Consider the following 17,668-nt stretch of genomic DNA (forward strand, 5'->3'; position numbering starts at 1 on the left):
AAGTATGCAGAAAGTGCCCGTGTCCCGTGTCTCTTTCTGCAGTTGCAATGGCATTGTGTTGTGGCCCTTTCCCAGACTATTTTTGTGCCCTTTGACCTCATAGTTTGCTGTTTTGTTGGTATTGGTTGTTTGATGCTGAACGCGGATCAGATTACAAAGGCTTTGTTTTGATCTTGCTCCACAGTGCGGCGGGCTTGGAAAGACAAGGGGTCAATGGACGGGAAATGCTTTCATCGCGCCTGACTCTTTGACTCCAGTCCGCCATTGTGTTTACGGGCCAAGTTCACGCCTCCTGATGGGGTTTCCAGATCTCCATTGAGCGTTGCTCCAATTTGAGAGACATCTTTATTTGCTTTTTTTTTTTACACTTGAACTGACGCTAACAGAACTTTAAGGGCGGGTGATAATATTGTAAATAACTTGAATTACCTTCATTTATTTCTTATTTGCAAGATCCAGACACATTGCAATAAAATGAAGCATCACAGCAGGATTTCTTTTCTTCTCCCGCTTGACGGCTTCCTCGTTATCGCTCCAGTTATATATAGTCTGGGTCAAAGGGAAGACAGTCTGCAGACCCCCAAAGGACGGATGACTCAGTCCTTCAAAGAGACTGAAATAGAAAGGACTATTCACCTCTTTCGACCTCATCTTAACCCACCTTCCCTCCTCGGACCCGACAAACACTGGGCGTACTAAAGACAACATCCTTCTCACGACTTGCTGCCAGTATCCTGAGAAAGGTGTACCCAGGCTCATGCAGAATTTCGCAGAAACCTGAACCTCCCTGTTTAGCAACAGCGAGCTGATGAGTCATGGCGCAGGACTGTGAGTTGGAACGCTTCGTCCAAAAATTAAAAGGCGATTAAAACAGATACTTCAGACTACATTGTTAGCCAGGAGAATAATTTAGTCTGCCGGGAGGCCGCTGTACATTTGACAATGTTTTTGGTCTCCAAAAAATGCTCTCGGCAGTCAAACTGGAGCTTCCGTCTAGCTCGCTTAATATAGAGCTGTTTTCTCAAAACTGGACAATTTCCGGACAATCAGGTCCGGACATTGTTTGGAGTTGTGAGAAAAAAAACGGCTACGGGGTTTTTCCTTTTGAAGCACGTAACACACAACAGGAGATTTGGGTGCTACCCGGGTGGAGTGATGCAAACGTCCCCACGGTCGCGTCATGATGTGGTCATTACGGAGCCCAGTGCCATTCCTTTACTTTTCTCTGATGGCTTTTGCATTGACCCCAATGGAAGTCCACAAACATCGTCCACTCCTCTGTCCCCTCGGGTTTGTCTTCTTCAGGCTTTGGGCTGAGATATCAGGCTGTAAGGAAATCACAAACACAGCGACTCGTCTCCAGTAAATTCTCTGGACAATTCACGCCAGGACTCAATCAGACATTACACAGACTTTGTACTTTGGAGTCGGCGGGGTGAAGTCTGTTTACTATCCCGTCTGGGCAATTGAGGCATCGGTGTTAGTGCATAGAGCCCCGCCGGGTAAGTTAAGGGTTACATTAAATCTTTGATAAGCGGCTTAGCAAAACAGTTCATATTCACATCAACTCTGGTCTTCTAGCGGTTTGTAAATCTTTCCTTTGTTGTGGAGCAACAAGAGGAGGAGAGTTCAATAAAAAAAACATGTCCGATGTGACATGTTTCTCTGTTTCGGACTCTTCTGCTCTCCTTTCGCTCTGACTGTCAAGTCTCCTGTTGGGGCCCAATTTGCCAGCCCAAATTCCATGAAGTTCATTTTAGGAAATCAGGCGAGAAGAGACTTTTCTGTTATTAGCTTGAATGCCAGTTTACCGGATTCGAGTACAGTCTCGATTCACAAAACCTCATCTGGTTTGAACCTTCGCCACACAAATAATTAATAGACCTGGCGGCTTTTAAATCCCTCGTGTTCACATTCTGGAATGTCTATAAATCGACAACTTGTTTTGCGTTTGCCTTATCTGATGCAAATGATCTGATGAACGAGGAATGATTTATGAAATGGGGCGAAGCAAAGAACCTAACGCACCTTTACTGGCATGTGCTGATTGTCTTTGTAAGATTCCTTGAAAGCCAAACCTAAGGCATCTATCGGCTTGACTTTAGTCTTCTGATGTAACTTCCTGTTAACTACCTGGAAAAAAAGCTGTTGCGTTTTTTCTCAGCAGTGGCTCATATAAAATTGACGTTTTTTTCAGAAGTCAGACGACACTGTTGACAGCTTCATAAGTCTCTGTCACATATCTGAACCAGGGAAGATTCCAACGGCAGAGATCGTGTGTCAAGCACGGCCTCCCTTCTCCTCGTTGGGAACATACCACATGGCCGATGTAAATAATAAATATCTTAGTTACCAGTGGCATGTGGTTCTTTCTGAGGAATCATCCTCAGTTATACCTCCGCTCTTTAGAATGGTTATTTTGATGGTTCCTTCGTCCTAATTAACATTTCCCTTTTACTTTTTTAGAACAAACAACCCACTAACTTTATGTGTTGTATTAAAACGTTTCATCACCGGACTGAGAGGATTTAAGTAAGTGCAGGAGCACATACATCACTTATTTATTTGTATCAAGCTACGGTTGGGTGAGGAGGTGCAGCGGTGACATTTCATTTTTAAAGTGACTTCTCATGTCAGATCTAGACTAGCGGCATTCCTTTAAATAACATCCGTCAGTCAAAGATGTATTTCCAAAGAAAATGTGGACGATAAAGAAGGTGTGGGACGGTTCTTTCACCGACTAACATCTGATAAATAACGTGGATGATAATGTTCAGATCTCTGTCTGTCTGGGGAAACTACGTCTATAACTCACCCACAAAATGTCTTTTTGGCAATTTTCCAATGTCTTTTTTTCAGTATCAGAAAAATGTCAGCAGACTTATATAATGAACTGTGGGTGTTTAACAAGCACTAAACTATATGCCTTCACAACAGAAGACATTTTGAGACGTCAAAGTAGGAAATGCACAGGTAAAAATGAACTACTTTTCTGGCGTAACCCGGCCGTTAGGTGCCTGAGGCCGGCTTAGTCTCACACTTTCATTCCAGTGTTTGTGTTATTATCGATGCATCTTTCATCATGACAAGTCAACGTTTTGGCTGTGGAAAAGGGCCTCATGCAATAATCTGAAAATAAAAAAATTGTGTTGTGTACATTAACGTGATAAATCCCACAGTGGTGGAAATGACAATGTTGTCATATCATACTGGCAGTATTGTTTCAAAATGAGGACAGTTTCCTTCAACGTAGTAAACTCATCTAGGCTAAGATGTTACGGCCGCTGTCAATAATTGTCCACTTATTCCAGAGACACATAATTACATCTTGCATAAAAAAATTCTTGATGTTGTTAAAATTGTTAAAGAGTACACCACGATGTGTGTATCTGATATTATAATTGCAGAAAGAAATATTAAGGTTAAACATAACTAAATACAATAACTTCCACAACCTTATAAGACCCTAAAATGGACTTTGCATCAAAACAGAAGAGTTTAAAAACAGGAGAATGGACGCTCTGAGAATCACGTCAGCTCGTTCTAGCTGAACAGAACAAAGACCTGAAGCCGTTCTGCGGTGCAGCCCGAGGAACGGAGACGTAATGTACTAATGAATGGGTAATGTATGGACCCCAGCTGAGACCGTTGGCCTCTTGGCACAGCACGAGGAGGCTCGTTCACCTTCTAGAGGGTTTGTGTGTATCCAAACTGTCATAAAAGATCCATTGCTCTGTTCGGCATGTGTGTGCAATCAAAGTCCTACAGAGACAGTGAACATGCTGACGGCGATGCGCGGCCACACGCCGCTTCATACGTACACTCATCAAACGCGCTGTAAACAATCCCCAGTCATAGACATTGCAAGTAAACTCACACCAGGCGTGAAGCGTTGTGCTGAGCTGAGGTCCAGCTGGAAAGAACAGATCCAGAACAGGTCTGGAAGCGCGTGGCTTGGAAATAAATATCATTAAATTTAGCTGTCAGATTGCATTTGGCTCCGCCGAGCGCGTCGCCATTCATGAGGCCTTGGCTGCATGTCCCTCCACGCAGGCGCTGGCTTTGTGTCTTTCTTGACTCTTAAACGCAAACATTCTACAACAGACCACTGGCAAAAAGAAAGGACTCAGTCACACTCACACACACACACTCCACCAGGGAGATGTGTTTATGGAAAGCGGCAAAGACTACACGAGAAACAGACTGCGCTTTAAGCAAAAAAGCACAACTCATTTATATTCAAAATGTTTGTATGGAACGTGTATTATAAAATCCGTCTGCGTTCACAGAAACTGGCCTGCTGATTGTGAACAAGAACAATCATATTGTGGTGTGGTTACTCGACTGTAGCTTTTTTTATTAGCACAAATATGTTTAACAGCTATTTTGCCCTGTGGCATTTAAGACATTAGGAAGGCCAACCCTGGTAACAAAAGAAACAAATAGGTAATGTGGCAAACAGTGATTATTGTACTTTAAATCTTCTTGACAAGGTAGCGTTCGCTCTCCGATCGACTTCTGTCTCAGTCGGCGTAAATAAGGTGTGTGCTGTTAAACCAGTGTTGGTTTCGTGCAAAGCCGATGTTTTACAAGCAATCACCTGAAGGGAGTTCCTCCTGTCATTTGCACGCAGGGCCCTTTTGTTGTCTTTGCTGAAAGCATTTTCCGAGCACCCAAACCGGTCCTGTAGCTGTAGTAACAGTGATATTATCTAAGCATGCTTTACCTGAAGGGGATCCTGCCACAGAGAAGCAAGGTGAACACAGTTGGGGCTGGCCAGGCCCAATACTAGCGATTTAGATTCAGTTTTTTAACACCTAAATAGTAATTAGTCCTGTTGTTTGATAAAAAGGGCACATTAAATGATGTTGCAGAGCATGTATAAGGATTCCGTTGTTTAACATGATTTTAAAATATCGCATTCTGGGTTTTGTGTAACTATGAGCTTGAGATGATATTTAACTGAACGGTGAATGGTAGACGTGTAATGGATGCAAAGACAGAGACTTCAAATTACATTATGTGTCATTTAGCTGGCGCTTTCATTTCGAACTCCCATGGAGATCCCCCGTCCCGTCTGCGACAGCAGCATTATGTATGTTCATGCACAGGGCAGCAAAGCTTGGCCTCACGTGTAGATTTCTGGTCATGCTGGAATATGGACTCGTTTGTAACAAGGACAACAACCACTTTCAAAAAGCTACTGTGATACACAGTCCACGTTTAAAAACACACTTTCTTCTGCTCCTCTCAAGAGAAATGGATCCATCTAGTTACCCGTCATCGTAGTTCGCCAGAGAGCCTCGAGAACGTGTCACAATGTTTGCAGGGCCTCCTTTTAGATTTGGTCACTTTTTTTTTATCTGTGGGTAACCGGACAAAAGGCCCAGTGATCAGAACATACGAAGAAATTGTTCAGCTGCTTCAACTTAAAGTCAACTTCAAACTGGTTCCCAACAACCGTTGGAATGGCAGCTTCGATATCTGAAGAAGGAAAGAGAGAACGTGCCTTTGCTTGTTTACGTCATTGATGTGCAAGGGGGGCTGTGTCCTCTCTCCCCATCGCCAGATGCAGGGGCTGGCTTTCCTTTTTACTGCTAATATCTTTATCGATACATGAGAGAACTTGACCTTATTTTAAAAACCTTTCTTGTTTTCATCCTTGTCCCACATATCACCTAAACTGAAGCATGATGAACTCATTTGCTGAACAGAGTAACGACAGAGAGTTTCCTACAACAAGTATTGAGGTGAAAGTGGGCATATACGTGACGAAACATGTGGAGCCGTGTACACGTGAAGAAACAAAGCGATTATGACTAAGAACACGCACATGTTTGCGCAAAACCACAAAGCCCCATGGAGCTGGCTCACAACATGATTCCAAAACAGAGCTGTCAAAATACTATAATTAGTGGCTGATGAAGTATTCTGAGGTGGGATGTATTGTACAACAAACTGTACTGAACACACAGCTGCCATAAATAGCATTAAGGAATTCCTGGACTCACCATGAAATTCCCTAACTGTTTTGAATACATCCCAGACCTTAAAGCCATTCAGTTATCTTCACGCTTTTGCCAACATAATCCTTTGAAAACATTCGAACATCACAAACGATCTCCTTCCTCGCACGCACAAGCTTTGTGTTTGCATAGAGAGGGAGACGCACACGCCTTGAGTGTTTAGGTGAACTAACTCCTCTTCACAGGGTTATTCAACTTCTTTGTTGAATCTCCCGCGACAGTTTACATCTCTAAAAAGCTCAACGGGTTTCGGATATTTTTTTCTCAGACGTTAGGTGAAGGATCATAATCGGTTTTCTTTGTAAGACAATTATCTGCTAATAAGTGTTACTTCCAAATAGTTTTAGAACTGAAATGTACATTGATTCACCGACCTGGATCCCCAGCTATATTTGACACAAATCATGATCAATAGGGTAATAAATGTATCATTTTGTATTGATTTGACTTGCTGTTAATATTTACCCTTTGCTTAGTGTAAAGAAAACATAATTCAGCTAATAACAAACTACAACCACGTCTCTTTCTACAGCACTTTGCTCTCTTTTTATTGCATCAACTCATTAATGGGGACTTGTATATCCTGTGTGGATACATACAACGCATAATATATTGGACATGTTTTGAGGGCTGTACGGCAACTAGCCTGTCATCTCTTCCAGCGCGTCATAGTCCCACCGCAAACTCGTAAACTGGTCAACCATGACAGACGATTTGTATTAGAAATCACGGGCGTGTGACTCTGTCTTTCATGAGCAATGGGCCCAGTCTGACTAGTGTTCCTCAATCCAACGCACCCACACACACACACACACACACAAAGGCCAAGGTCAGAGCTGTAGACAAAGTACGGCACTCAAATCCACATTTGCATTTAAAATGTGTCGGTTTGTTCTAATGTGACAAGCAATATAAAGCTTTCAAGGACAAAGTGCTGCTCAGAACTGATGTCATCATTTAATTGCGACACTGTTTAGTATAGCGCACATTGGAAGTTTTTAAATGTCGTGGCCAACAGGTGTGTGCTTTAAACCCGAAAGGTCTTATCTGATAAGTGCTGCGCGGCGCTCATCGTTATCTAACGCACTCATAAATCTCACCACACTGGTCTTGACGGAGAGGTAATGAAAAGGTGAGACAATAAGAACATCCAGTGTGAATGATTGATGGCAGTGAGTCACTGTATGAGGAAAATATTTAAAAATCTACTGTCTAAGATTAATATGGCTGCCAACCTGGGCTTCCATAAATGTTAATAGTAAGGTAAGCGTATAGCCTCTAAACAAGTTAAACAAACTGATTCAAGGTGCAGCTGAAAGAGAAATCAAATAGTTGTTTGCACTTAATTACAAAGGTCTTGTTCTAATGAATGATTGATACAAGTTTTAGTAATGTTTACAGATAAGGATCTGTTTTTGGTTACCAAAATACCAAAATGCATTATGTTCTTTTGTTTTTTAAACAATAACGCATTTCTTAATGCTCAATCTGACTGGGGGTTTTCATTTTGTGATGAGTCACAAAGTCAGCAGATGACATAGTAATGAGAAAAAGTAATTAAAAAGCACCACGTCTGCAGCTGTAATTGTCAATAAAATGTTAATAAAAATGATTCTTTCTAAAAATGATTGATAGAAGCACACTTTTAAAATGTTTGAATAAGTCAACAGTTAAAACACCTTTTGTGATCTGAAAGGGGGATTTTGGCAGCATGGGCACACTTATTACCCCGTGGTTCCACCTGTAAAGCTTTCATACTAGAAGAACTCACGGACACAAGCTGCTACATGCAGGGAGCAGAATGAATACCAGGTATTTAAACTCTTGTCATTATATGGTAAGCGTGTGGCAATCCGTCTTTCACATGCCACCTTTCAAAATAGCGACTTCACCCTGGACTTGGAGTCACAGACAACACAAACATATCTGAAAAATCAAAACATCCACGCCAGCACAAACATTCGCAGCCTGCATGAAAAAAAAAAGAAACTGCCTGACACATTTAGTTTGCATAACAAAAGTTAAACCACCAGGCGCAGTAACAACATATCAGTAGTTTTCGCAATGTCAACATTGGTTTCCAGTTGATGCATGACGTTGTTTTTATTTGCATGTTGGTGACAGAGCAAGCATTTAACCACAGGGATTTGCAGGAAGTAAGACTACCAATTATACAGTTTGTTGAGTTCAACATGACTGCAGGATGAACCTGAGGGAGTGAGTGGGGGGAGAACGTATCCGGGATGTGGGGCTCAGGACTGACTGATAATGAAAGACATGAGCTATTAGGGGCATGATGTTCAATGGGTGTATGTTCACCTGTTGGCTTTGTTGTCATAATTGCACTCCTTGAAATGACATCACAATAGTCGGCCAGCCCCTGTTCCATCCAAAACCTTAAGGAGGTTCATTCTTAAAAGAAAATAAATCCCAACAGCAGATTTGTGTCTACAGACCTACGCGGAGCATCTTTTCTGAGTTTTGTTTTAGTTTAATTAGAATGCAAAGATTTCCATCTATGAAAGGGCGGCTTACGGACTACACTGCTGCCTGAAATTGTACCTGCAGGCGGCACACCTTCATATTCCAAGGCAGCGCCACCTGGTTGTCTCAGGTGAAAAAGTCAGACAGATCCCATTTCACAGGTGAGAAAGTCATAATACATAATATACTGCATAATACTGCTCTGACTCGTCTTTACATTGAAGATTATACTATGAGCGTTTCATGACATTTCAATCAGGATGTTACAAGGTGAAAATGTTTTGTGATACTTCAAATGTTTGGAAATGCTTTAGCCCCGCCCTCTTGGGTTGGCCCCGAGGTGAGCCGCATATAAACAGCAGCTCACGCGGATCAATAGGTGAGACTGGCTGCCGCACTCCTCCAGGTATGAGAGATACGAAGGACTTCATCGGATCCACTCCAAAGCCGTGCGCCTCTTGACGCACGCGAGATCCGTGACATTACGCGGAGAGCACCTCGCAAAAGGGTTTAATACAGCGAGGACGGTTCTTTCGCAAAGAGCATGAAGCTGGAGGTGTTGTGTGGGAGCCACTACGCCATGAAGCATCCCCAGATGTCCGGTGATGCGCAGGGGAGTGCGCGCTCCCCTCTTTCCGCTGAGGAGGAGCTGGGCTCGGACGGGGACTGCGTGACTCGCAGCCCTCCACCTGTTACACCGTGCGCCATTGCCAAGTCCAAGCCGTACGCACGGAGACCCAAACCGCCGTTTTCCTACATCGCTCTCATTGCCATGGCCATCCGGGACTCTTCGGCCGGACGTTTGACTTTGGCGGGAATAAACGACTACCTGATGAAGAGGTTTCCGTTCTTCCGTGGCAGCTACACCGGCTGGAGGAACTCGGTTCGGCACAACTTGTCGCTGAACGACTGCTTCATCAAAGTGCTGCGGGACGCGTCCAGGCCTTGGGGGAAGGACAATTACTGGATGCTCAATCCCCAGAGCGAATACACGTTCGCCGACGGGGTGTTCGGGCGCCGGAGGAAACGCATCGGTAAAAAGTTCCCAACCAGGGAGCCAAAGGTGTCCGAGGTCACCGAGGAGCCGCGGGGCGTTCGCCAGTCCGCGTCCGCCCCCAAAACGGATTCGCGCGTCAAGTTCACTAGCTCCTTTGCGATAGACAGCATCCTCAGCGAGCCGTTCAAGAGGGACTCAAACGAGGTTCGTCTACCTGTGCAGCCCGCCATCACCTGGCCGACCTACAGTGACCTGATGATGCCTCTTTCAAATACGCCCGCTGCCTCATTTCCGTATTTTAAGCCAGCCTGTTATGTGGACTCATTTTCTGCGCATGCGTCAAACATCTATTTAATTTGATGCTTCGAGTAATCAGTGTGCACGTGAGATGGACACTCGGGAGAATTGGAAACTGATTGGACTGTATTGTGCTAGCAATGTGTTACTCTTATTTTTGTACATTCTAATTATCAGATTTGATTTTTGATACGTACTATTTGTGGAGAATGTTACTGGACTGACCATTCATGTTGATAAGAAAACGTGCACTTTGACTGTCATTAAATAACAAATAAAAAATGTTAAAAAAACATACTGATGTTCTGTGTTGTTGTGATGTTGCGAAATTCAAAATAAAGGCAAGTCGTTATTTCTGGTGACCAAATGGACAGACGACCGTTTAAAAAATATATTTACTTTGTGTTCTGAGGGCCAGCTGTATGTTGTAAACACTTTTAGGTTGAAAGGTCAGGTTTTTCTCCTTAAATATTTAGGACGGCCTCCAGTAACAGTTTATTATAACAATGACATCAATACAACACTATAAGAACAATAATGACAATACAATAAAACAAAACGAAAACATATTATATTCTAACAGTTATAGTAATGGTCTTTTGTATGATCCAAAAAGAACTTAGAAGAGTTTCGTTCATCCAATATCCAAGGAGCATCCAATATTTATGCTTCGTGTCTGGCGCTGCAAATAGCTGTCGCCTCAGTCCCCAACATGCGCAGGAAAGCGTTTGTAAATGGGGCATCCTGCGCGAACTCAACTGGAATCCACAATAGGAAGAAATGTCTTCCTAGGCCTATTCTTCTGAGGCTAGAAAGTCAATTTCCTTTCAGACTAGAGCTGTGTATCCTGGACGCAGCGGGGCAGCGGGTTTGATGTTGGTTTGCTGTTGTGCGAATTTACTTTATTATTGGCGACTACTTCACCAAGCCCCAAAAAGGACATGTAGCAAACGTTCCACAATACGGAGAAACATACGTATACAGTATATATTTTTATTATAATTATCTCAATTGGTCCTTACAACTTTAGAGTTTTTTTCAATTCATCTCTCCAGGGATGTAAAACGGGCTGAAGGAGGTAAGCTGACACTTGTGCGCTGTGTGTGGTACATCGACCCGCTTCCTCTCATGTCAGCTTATTACCTTGAACAGATCCCAAACAAACGAACACTGCAAGTCTCTTTACTCCCTGATATTGGTTGCTTTTGTGTACACCAACACATTAAAACCACTGTAGCAGCCATTGTATTTTTTTCTTTTTTAAAGCTACACGAGAACAAAATAAATCATTCGAAGAGTTTCTCTTTATTCGTTCGAGTTTGAGAGATCATCGTTCCGAATGTGAGCCCGATGAATGAATTCGGAGGTGTTTGGGAAAGCGAGTCGTGGGAGGAGATTTGTTTTACTCCACTGCGCCGTGTCCGGCTTCTAGTCTGGATCCCGGCCAAATGGGGAGGGAAGCGATTTCTTGGAGGGATTTTTTTTTGGGTGTGGGGGGGTTAGAGGGGCAGAGAGAGATTTAGAAATTGATAGGCGGTCGGGTTGTGTTTGGTCGGTTGGATATGCGCAAGGAAAGTGGAGGAGACATATCCCCCCCCCCCCTCCCTCTCTTGTGGGAGTATTGCCAGCCATGGACAGTGAGAGAGACGCAGAGAGAACAGCGGATGGCGTTTCTTGATTTCCCCGCGCTTATAAACGCAGAGGGACACTGACCTTTTAATAATAAATCTGTATTTTTATATATATACATACGAAACGTTATTTGCTCAGGTGTTATAGAGTCCCAACAGGGAACGGATTACCCAAAAAAAAGCAGAGGCGCAACCATGACGACCGAGACCTCGAAGCACCGTTTGGATCCATCCAATTCTCGCTCCAGCGCAGCGGCTCCTGCTCTGAATGCAGCTCCGCCGAGCGCGCAGCCAGTGATGGAGAGCGCGCGCAATGCACCGCCCAAATGGAAAAAGGGAAATTCCGGCTTGAGGCGTCCCGAAAAGCCTCCCTACTCGTACATCGCCCTCATTGTCATGGCAATTCAAAGTTCGCCGTCCAAAAGGCTAACGCTGAGTGAAATCTATCAATTCCTGCAGGTCCGCTTTCCTTTCTTCAGGGGTTCGTACCAGGGATGGAAAAACTCCGTCAGACACAACTTGTCTCTGAACGAGTGTTTCATCAAGCTGCCCAAAGGTCTCGGTAGACCGGGCAAGGGACACTACTGGACCATCGACCCGAGTAGTGAGTTCATGTTCGAGGAGGGCTCCTTTCGTCGCAGACCTCGCGGGTTCCGTAGGAAATGCCAAGCTATGAAGCCGATGTACCGAATGATGAACGGTATCGGCTTCGGTGCGTCCGTGCTGCCGCAAAGCTTTGACTTCCAAACGCCGTCAGCCTCACTGGCGAGCCGCAACAGCTACAACGTGGACCTGATGGGCAACACGGTGCCGGCTGGCTTCGAGGGAGGCCACGGGGGAGGACTTCACGTCTCACACATGTCATCGGGCTCCGGGTCATCGCACATGGCCGCGTGTCAGGTGGCCTCCAGCGGGGACTACTGCCCGGACAGCAGCTGCAGCCCGCTGCAGTCCTCCCCGCCGATGGCAGGCACTTTGGACTGTCAGTCTCCGTATGCAAACGCGTCCTCGCACTGGAGTTCACCTGGCGTGTCTTCGTACATCAAACATCAGTCGGTGGCAACGAGCAGTCCCACTTCTTCTGCTGCGCACGCGGGGATGTCCTCGTACTCTCTGGATCAAGGCTATCTGCGCCATAACGCACGGGACTCCACGGACATCTCAGGTACAGCGTTGACATGGCGTCCTGACACGTGACGACGTCCTGTGAATTCAAGTGTATATGGTGAACTGTAGTGAGCTGTTAACTAAAATGAAATACACATTTCTGATTTTCAGCCATCACATACATTGAAGAGTATAATTACCGACAGCTCTATAGAGCTTTGATTGTCACAATGCATTTTTTATTGAATGTAGGGAAAAAAAAGTAAAGAAAAAAGTATCAGAGAATGTGATCGATGCAGTGCAGCAAAAAAACGTTGCACATTTAGACCTATTGTAATTTTCTGTGTTAATGTGCAAAATTTTCTCTTACCATGTCACCTATATATATATATATATATATGATTATATGATAGATTTTTTTTACCATGTTATTGCATTTTCACCCAGGCCTTCATTTAAGGCCTCTGTGATGTGTAAGGTACAAAAATAGCCTAAATAACGAAATAAAAAGCAGTTTATGATAAAGACATGTGAAGAAAGCAACGAACACGGCATTGAACACGCTGCCACAATGTCCATCGAAAAATACTAAAATAATAATTTATTGATTTCAGCTGTAGGTCTTCAACATGGATGATAATCAGGATAATCCAAGTAAAGGAGTTTTCTTGTTTGAAGTCTTTTACGTTTTTCCTAAAGGTGCATAACAACAAACAGGGGAACCACTTCCCACTCCGAATGTTGGTTTATAACATCACAAGCTATTGATACGCATGAACAAATAGTGAAATCCATCGTTGTGAAAATATATACTTTTGATTAATAAGGAAGATTTGCTTTCTGAAAAAGGGCTGCATACATCTGTGCAAAAACCTATTTGCATTCACTATTTGTAGCAGTTGAAACGGAAAACACACACTCTAAGATGTGTGTATGCACAATTCATTATAATTAGAAATGATAAATGGACCTATATGAGATTACATTATTGATAAATAAAGACAACATTTTGCTGCCTCCCAGCCGAAGACTTGCTTTTATAATTATGTAATGAAGATAATCCAGTTGGATGAAAGGAAATGATTGGACTTGATGTGTGTGTTTCCAGGGGGACTGTCTCGGTACTCCGGCCACTCGGCTCCTGGGAGTGAAAGGAAGGACTTGGTTTTGAACCTAAATGGCATCTCTTCCCTCCACCCCGGCGCCGGCGCATCGTACTATCACCAGCTGCACCACCACCAAGGTGTCTATCAGGACGTAAAGCCATGCGTAATGTGACACAACAACAAGGACAGAACGGACTTCTTCTGCTAAACGGAACCGTCGGGTGGAGTCATTTTAACAGACTATTTGGTGACTTTCAGTGAAAGTGGCCAATGTGTTTTCCTTTGGAGTCAATGGCAGTAAACTTGGACGTTTTCTTTAAACTGTTAATGGTTATAAGGAGATGATTTGTTCTGGCACTCTCATACTAATTGATATGAGGAAGCAACATCAACAATGTTACGCAAAAAAAATACGCACATCTTGGATTCTTTTTTTTCATCTACACATTTCGTATTCCTGAAAAATGCTGAGATTGTCGCTGATTTCTTGCATTTGTCCATTAAAGATGTTTTTTTTCAAGGATGATTTTGAGGCATTAGCAATAAAACATTTTTTATACGGGGCGTTTTCTCAGTATGTTGTATATCATGTTGTATATCATGTTATTATTATTATGGTTATATATGTATCCAAAATCATACACAAAGACAAAAGATACAAATTTTCTTAATGGCTTTTCAAAATATGCCTTGAAGAAAAATCAAAAGGTCCTCTTTAAAGACCCCATTGAGCTACACCACGGGTTCATCATCAGTTTAGTACATGAGGAAGGATGAGGTGTTTTTTAAATCAAAACGAATCATATATTTTGTGTTAGTGAAGTGACGATAGTGAAGTTAATAATAATAATCCTTCACACAGAAAAAACAGTTGAATGAACATTTTAAGAATCCTACCTGTTCTTATTATGTATATATTCATAACTAAACTGAAAAGAAGACGGCAAAACATTTCATAACCAACTCTGACCTAGAAGTTGAGATGAACCCAATCGGTGTTGTTTCGTTCTGTTGGTTTTCACGTGACTGTAGCGCCACCTCGTGGTGACTAAAAGGTGTAGTCAGACTTGTCCGTTTATATAACTGCTCACAGATATGGCAACTCTTTGACCAACAGTGAGGTTACTATGGTTACCTGCAATACAGTGTAGCACATCTTTGACCTGATTAATAGTACCGATTGGATCGCCAAATCTTTCCACGTTCATTTTCATCAAAGAAGTCGACATTTCATCGTCAAAAAATGTTTGTACACATAAATGCTTTCAGTTACAAAACATGTTGACGAACACACACACACACACACACACACACACACACACACACACACACACACACACACACACACACACACACACACACACACGCAAGTCCTTTACACACTATTTTTTCAGAATAAATCAAAGTGTTTTCATTTGATAATGAGCAAGACAGCGTGAGAGATCAGATGCAAAGCTGTGCTTGGATTGTAATAATATATAATTGTAATTGTAATATTGAGTCTCAGTCTGAAAGACATTGGTGGATAAGATCAGAAATAATGTAATTCATGTTAAACAATGCGGCAGACATTAGATAAGAAGTAGTTCACTTGATTAACACAAATGAATACCTCAGGTGTTTATTGACAATAGCACTGAATGACGTGTCGGTCATTGGGGTAACTTTGTGTGACAGATTTCTCTCTGGAACTGGAACAATGGTTTTATGGTGAGACAGCATCATTCAGTTACTTAAATGATATCTTCATCCAGTGCAACACGTTGGATATGTGCATTCTTTGATACATGTAATGTCACAAAACAGCAAACCCAAATAATACACAATAAAACACCTCGTCGGTTCATTGTGAAGAATTGTTTATCAAAAAGTCTATAAATGTCATTGAGGACACCAATAGCATTGGCACCAATGCCATACATCGGGTGTTAAGGCTGTACGTTTCTCTTGAAATCGGTGATTCTTAATTGACGATCAGGACAGTCTGAACTCGGCTGCGCTAAACTGCCATACTGATGAATACCACGAGGGGGCAGTAGCGTCTTATTAATATTCTAATAGTCACCACTGCGCGATATGGTAACACCACACACACACACACACACACACACACACACACACACACACACACACACACACATATAGATACACGCTAAATAGTTAATAGCTCACCAGCAATATTCATCTCAGTAGTATAGAGACGCACATATTTCTTGGAAAGGGAAACGTCTGATTTAGTGATGTTTTAGTGACATCATTACCTATATATAGTTATATTGTTTATAGCTGAGGAACCTACGAGTATCTTGGGCGTTTTTTAATGCACTCATCACATGGGTTCATCAATCGTCTTACAAAATGTTTGGTGGCCACTAAACAATGGACTTTATGACGGTTTCAAATGACTCAAATCACAGTGTAGGCTGGGAGCAACTAAGGATTTCTAACTTTTCCTTTGTGACCACTAGAGGGAGCCAACCTCCTATTTTTGAAGAGACTTTAGTAGCAATGGCAGCTAACAGTGCTTTTTAACAACAACGACGTCAAGGAGTCTCACCCACCTAGCTGCTCTACCTCCCTCTCTCTCTCTCTCTCTCTCTCTCTCTCTCTCTCTCTCTCTCTCTCTCTCTCTCTCTCTCTCTCTCTCTCTCTCTCTCTCTCTGTCTCGCTCATCCCGTTAATTGTTTTTATGGGACCATCCATTTGATTTAATTCACAGCCAACGGCCTCATGTACCATCTATAATAAACTAAATAGTTATGTTAATGCTGTTTTTTTAACACCTATAGTCTATTGTTTGTGGAAAACACAAAATTCACAATGGGGGAAGATTAAGAGGAACAAAATAATTAACACTATAATTGAATTGTAGAATCAATTATATTACTTTACAACCACGACGGTGTCTTCATTATATTAGACAAAAAAACCAAACAAATCAACATACTCCCAACGTTGTTTGCTTTATTTGTTTCTTTATTATCTATCGTGTTCTTCGACGCTCAAATCAAATAAAGGAACCTTTCAGTAGAACTGGGTGGGCAGGCCGGCGCATTAAGTAAAAAAGCCCGTGGTGAATTGTGTAAACAGCCCGGGGCGGAGGAAAAAGTTCATGCCCGGGTCCATGTAAGGAGAAACCGGCGGAGCAGCAGGCCACTGCACGGACATTTAATTAATAGGACCTGCAGAGGATTATGTCGATATTAGGACTGTAACTTTGCCTCGCAGTGGCCATTAACAATTTCATGCGCAGTCGCCTTTACAGCAGGCCACGCGGAGGCCTTCAGGGTCGGCTTCTGCCAATCTTTGATCACGATCTTCTTTTATTTCAAACCACAGCTTCGCGATAATAACCATACGGCATTCCGTAAAACACCCGATAAATCCCTGGGGACGTTTTTTTATTTATTTATTTATTTTTAACGAATGGAGTTCCTTGTGTGTGAATCACGAGGAGGTCACAATTCTCGATAAGGCCCCGGCAGATATTCAAACCCTTTTCGTGTGAGGTGTCACCCTCCTCCCGTTTGGTTCGCTGGTGTTGAGTAAACTCTCACACCTCAGGCCACTCGCGGACCAAACCGTCCTTTAATTCCCGTTGTAATGAGAGCTCACTTCGCCGCCCACTTCCCAGCGACGCGTCCCTCCGGCCCGCTTTCATCTCCCGGTCACCTGCTTGCCGGCGTTGGGTCCTTTTAACCAACACGATGCATTTATTGTGACCGTAAAACGGGAGGCAAACGACACATATTAGCGTACTGGTGCCAGTATATGTTCTATTATTACAAACGAGAAAGCATAACATATAAAAAGTTAAATGGCCTTTCGTAAATTGTTATTTTTTCGTTGCTTTGGGGAGATTTGCAAATAAATCCAATGCTGTAACATTATGATGTGTTACAAAGTGCGCGGTTGTGAGTTCGTCTCTCACTTTCTGAGGGTCTCGGCGGCAGAAGGCTGGCAGTTACCGACACCCCCCCACCTCCCTCCTCCCTCCTCCTTAAACGCCCCCAAGTGCGT

At 43.0% G+C, this 17,668-nt stretch overlaps 2 protein-coding genes across 2 annotated transcripts; both read left to right on the top strand.

Moving 5' to 3' along the window:
• Window positions 1–8,112: 8,112 nt before the first annotated feature.
• On the top strand, window positions 8,113–10,097 carry LOC120816558 (forkhead box protein Q1). Its single transcript, XM_040172259.2, has one exon. It carries the CDS (start codon window positions 9,055–9,057, stop codon window positions 9,865–9,867), a length of 813 nt encoding a protein of 270 aa, XP_040028193.1. The 5' UTR covers window positions 8,113–9,054; the 3' UTR covers window positions 9,868–10,097.
• A 195-nt stretch (window positions 10,098–10,292) lies between these two features.
• LOC120816557 (forkhead box protein F2) lies at window positions 10,293–14,205 on the top strand. Its single transcript, XM_040172258.2, has 2 exons — window positions 10,293–12,600; window positions 13,651–14,205. Exons 1-2 carry the CDS (start codon window positions 11,631–11,633, stop codon window positions 13,818–13,820), a joined length of 1,140 nt encoding a protein of 379 aa, XP_040028192.2. The 5' UTR covers window positions 10,293–11,630; the 3' UTR covers window positions 13,821–14,205.
• Window positions 14,206–17,668: the final 3,463 nt, after the last annotated feature.

The sequence above is a fragment of the Gasterosteus aculeatus genome, chromosome 3, assembly GCF_964276395.1.
Source record: "Gasterosteus aculeatus chromosome 3, fGasAcu3.hap1.1, whole genome shotgun sequence".
NCBI lineage: Eukaryota > Metazoa > Chordata > Actinopteri > Perciformes > Gasterosteidae > Gasterosteus > Gasterosteus aculeatus.

Coding starts and splice junctions, on each gene's coding strand:
- LOC120816558 (XM_040172259.2), top strand. CDS start 9,055: ATGAAGCTGGAGGTGTTGTGTGGGAGCCACTACGCCATGAAGCATCCC.
- LOC120816557 (XM_040172258.2), top strand. CDS start 11,631: ATGACGACCGAGACCTCGAAGCACCGTTTGGATCCATCCAATTCTCGC. Junction 12,601..13,650: donor GGACTCCACGGACATCTCAG/GTACAGCGTTGA, acceptor GTGTGTTTCCAG/GGGGACTGTCTCGGTACTCC.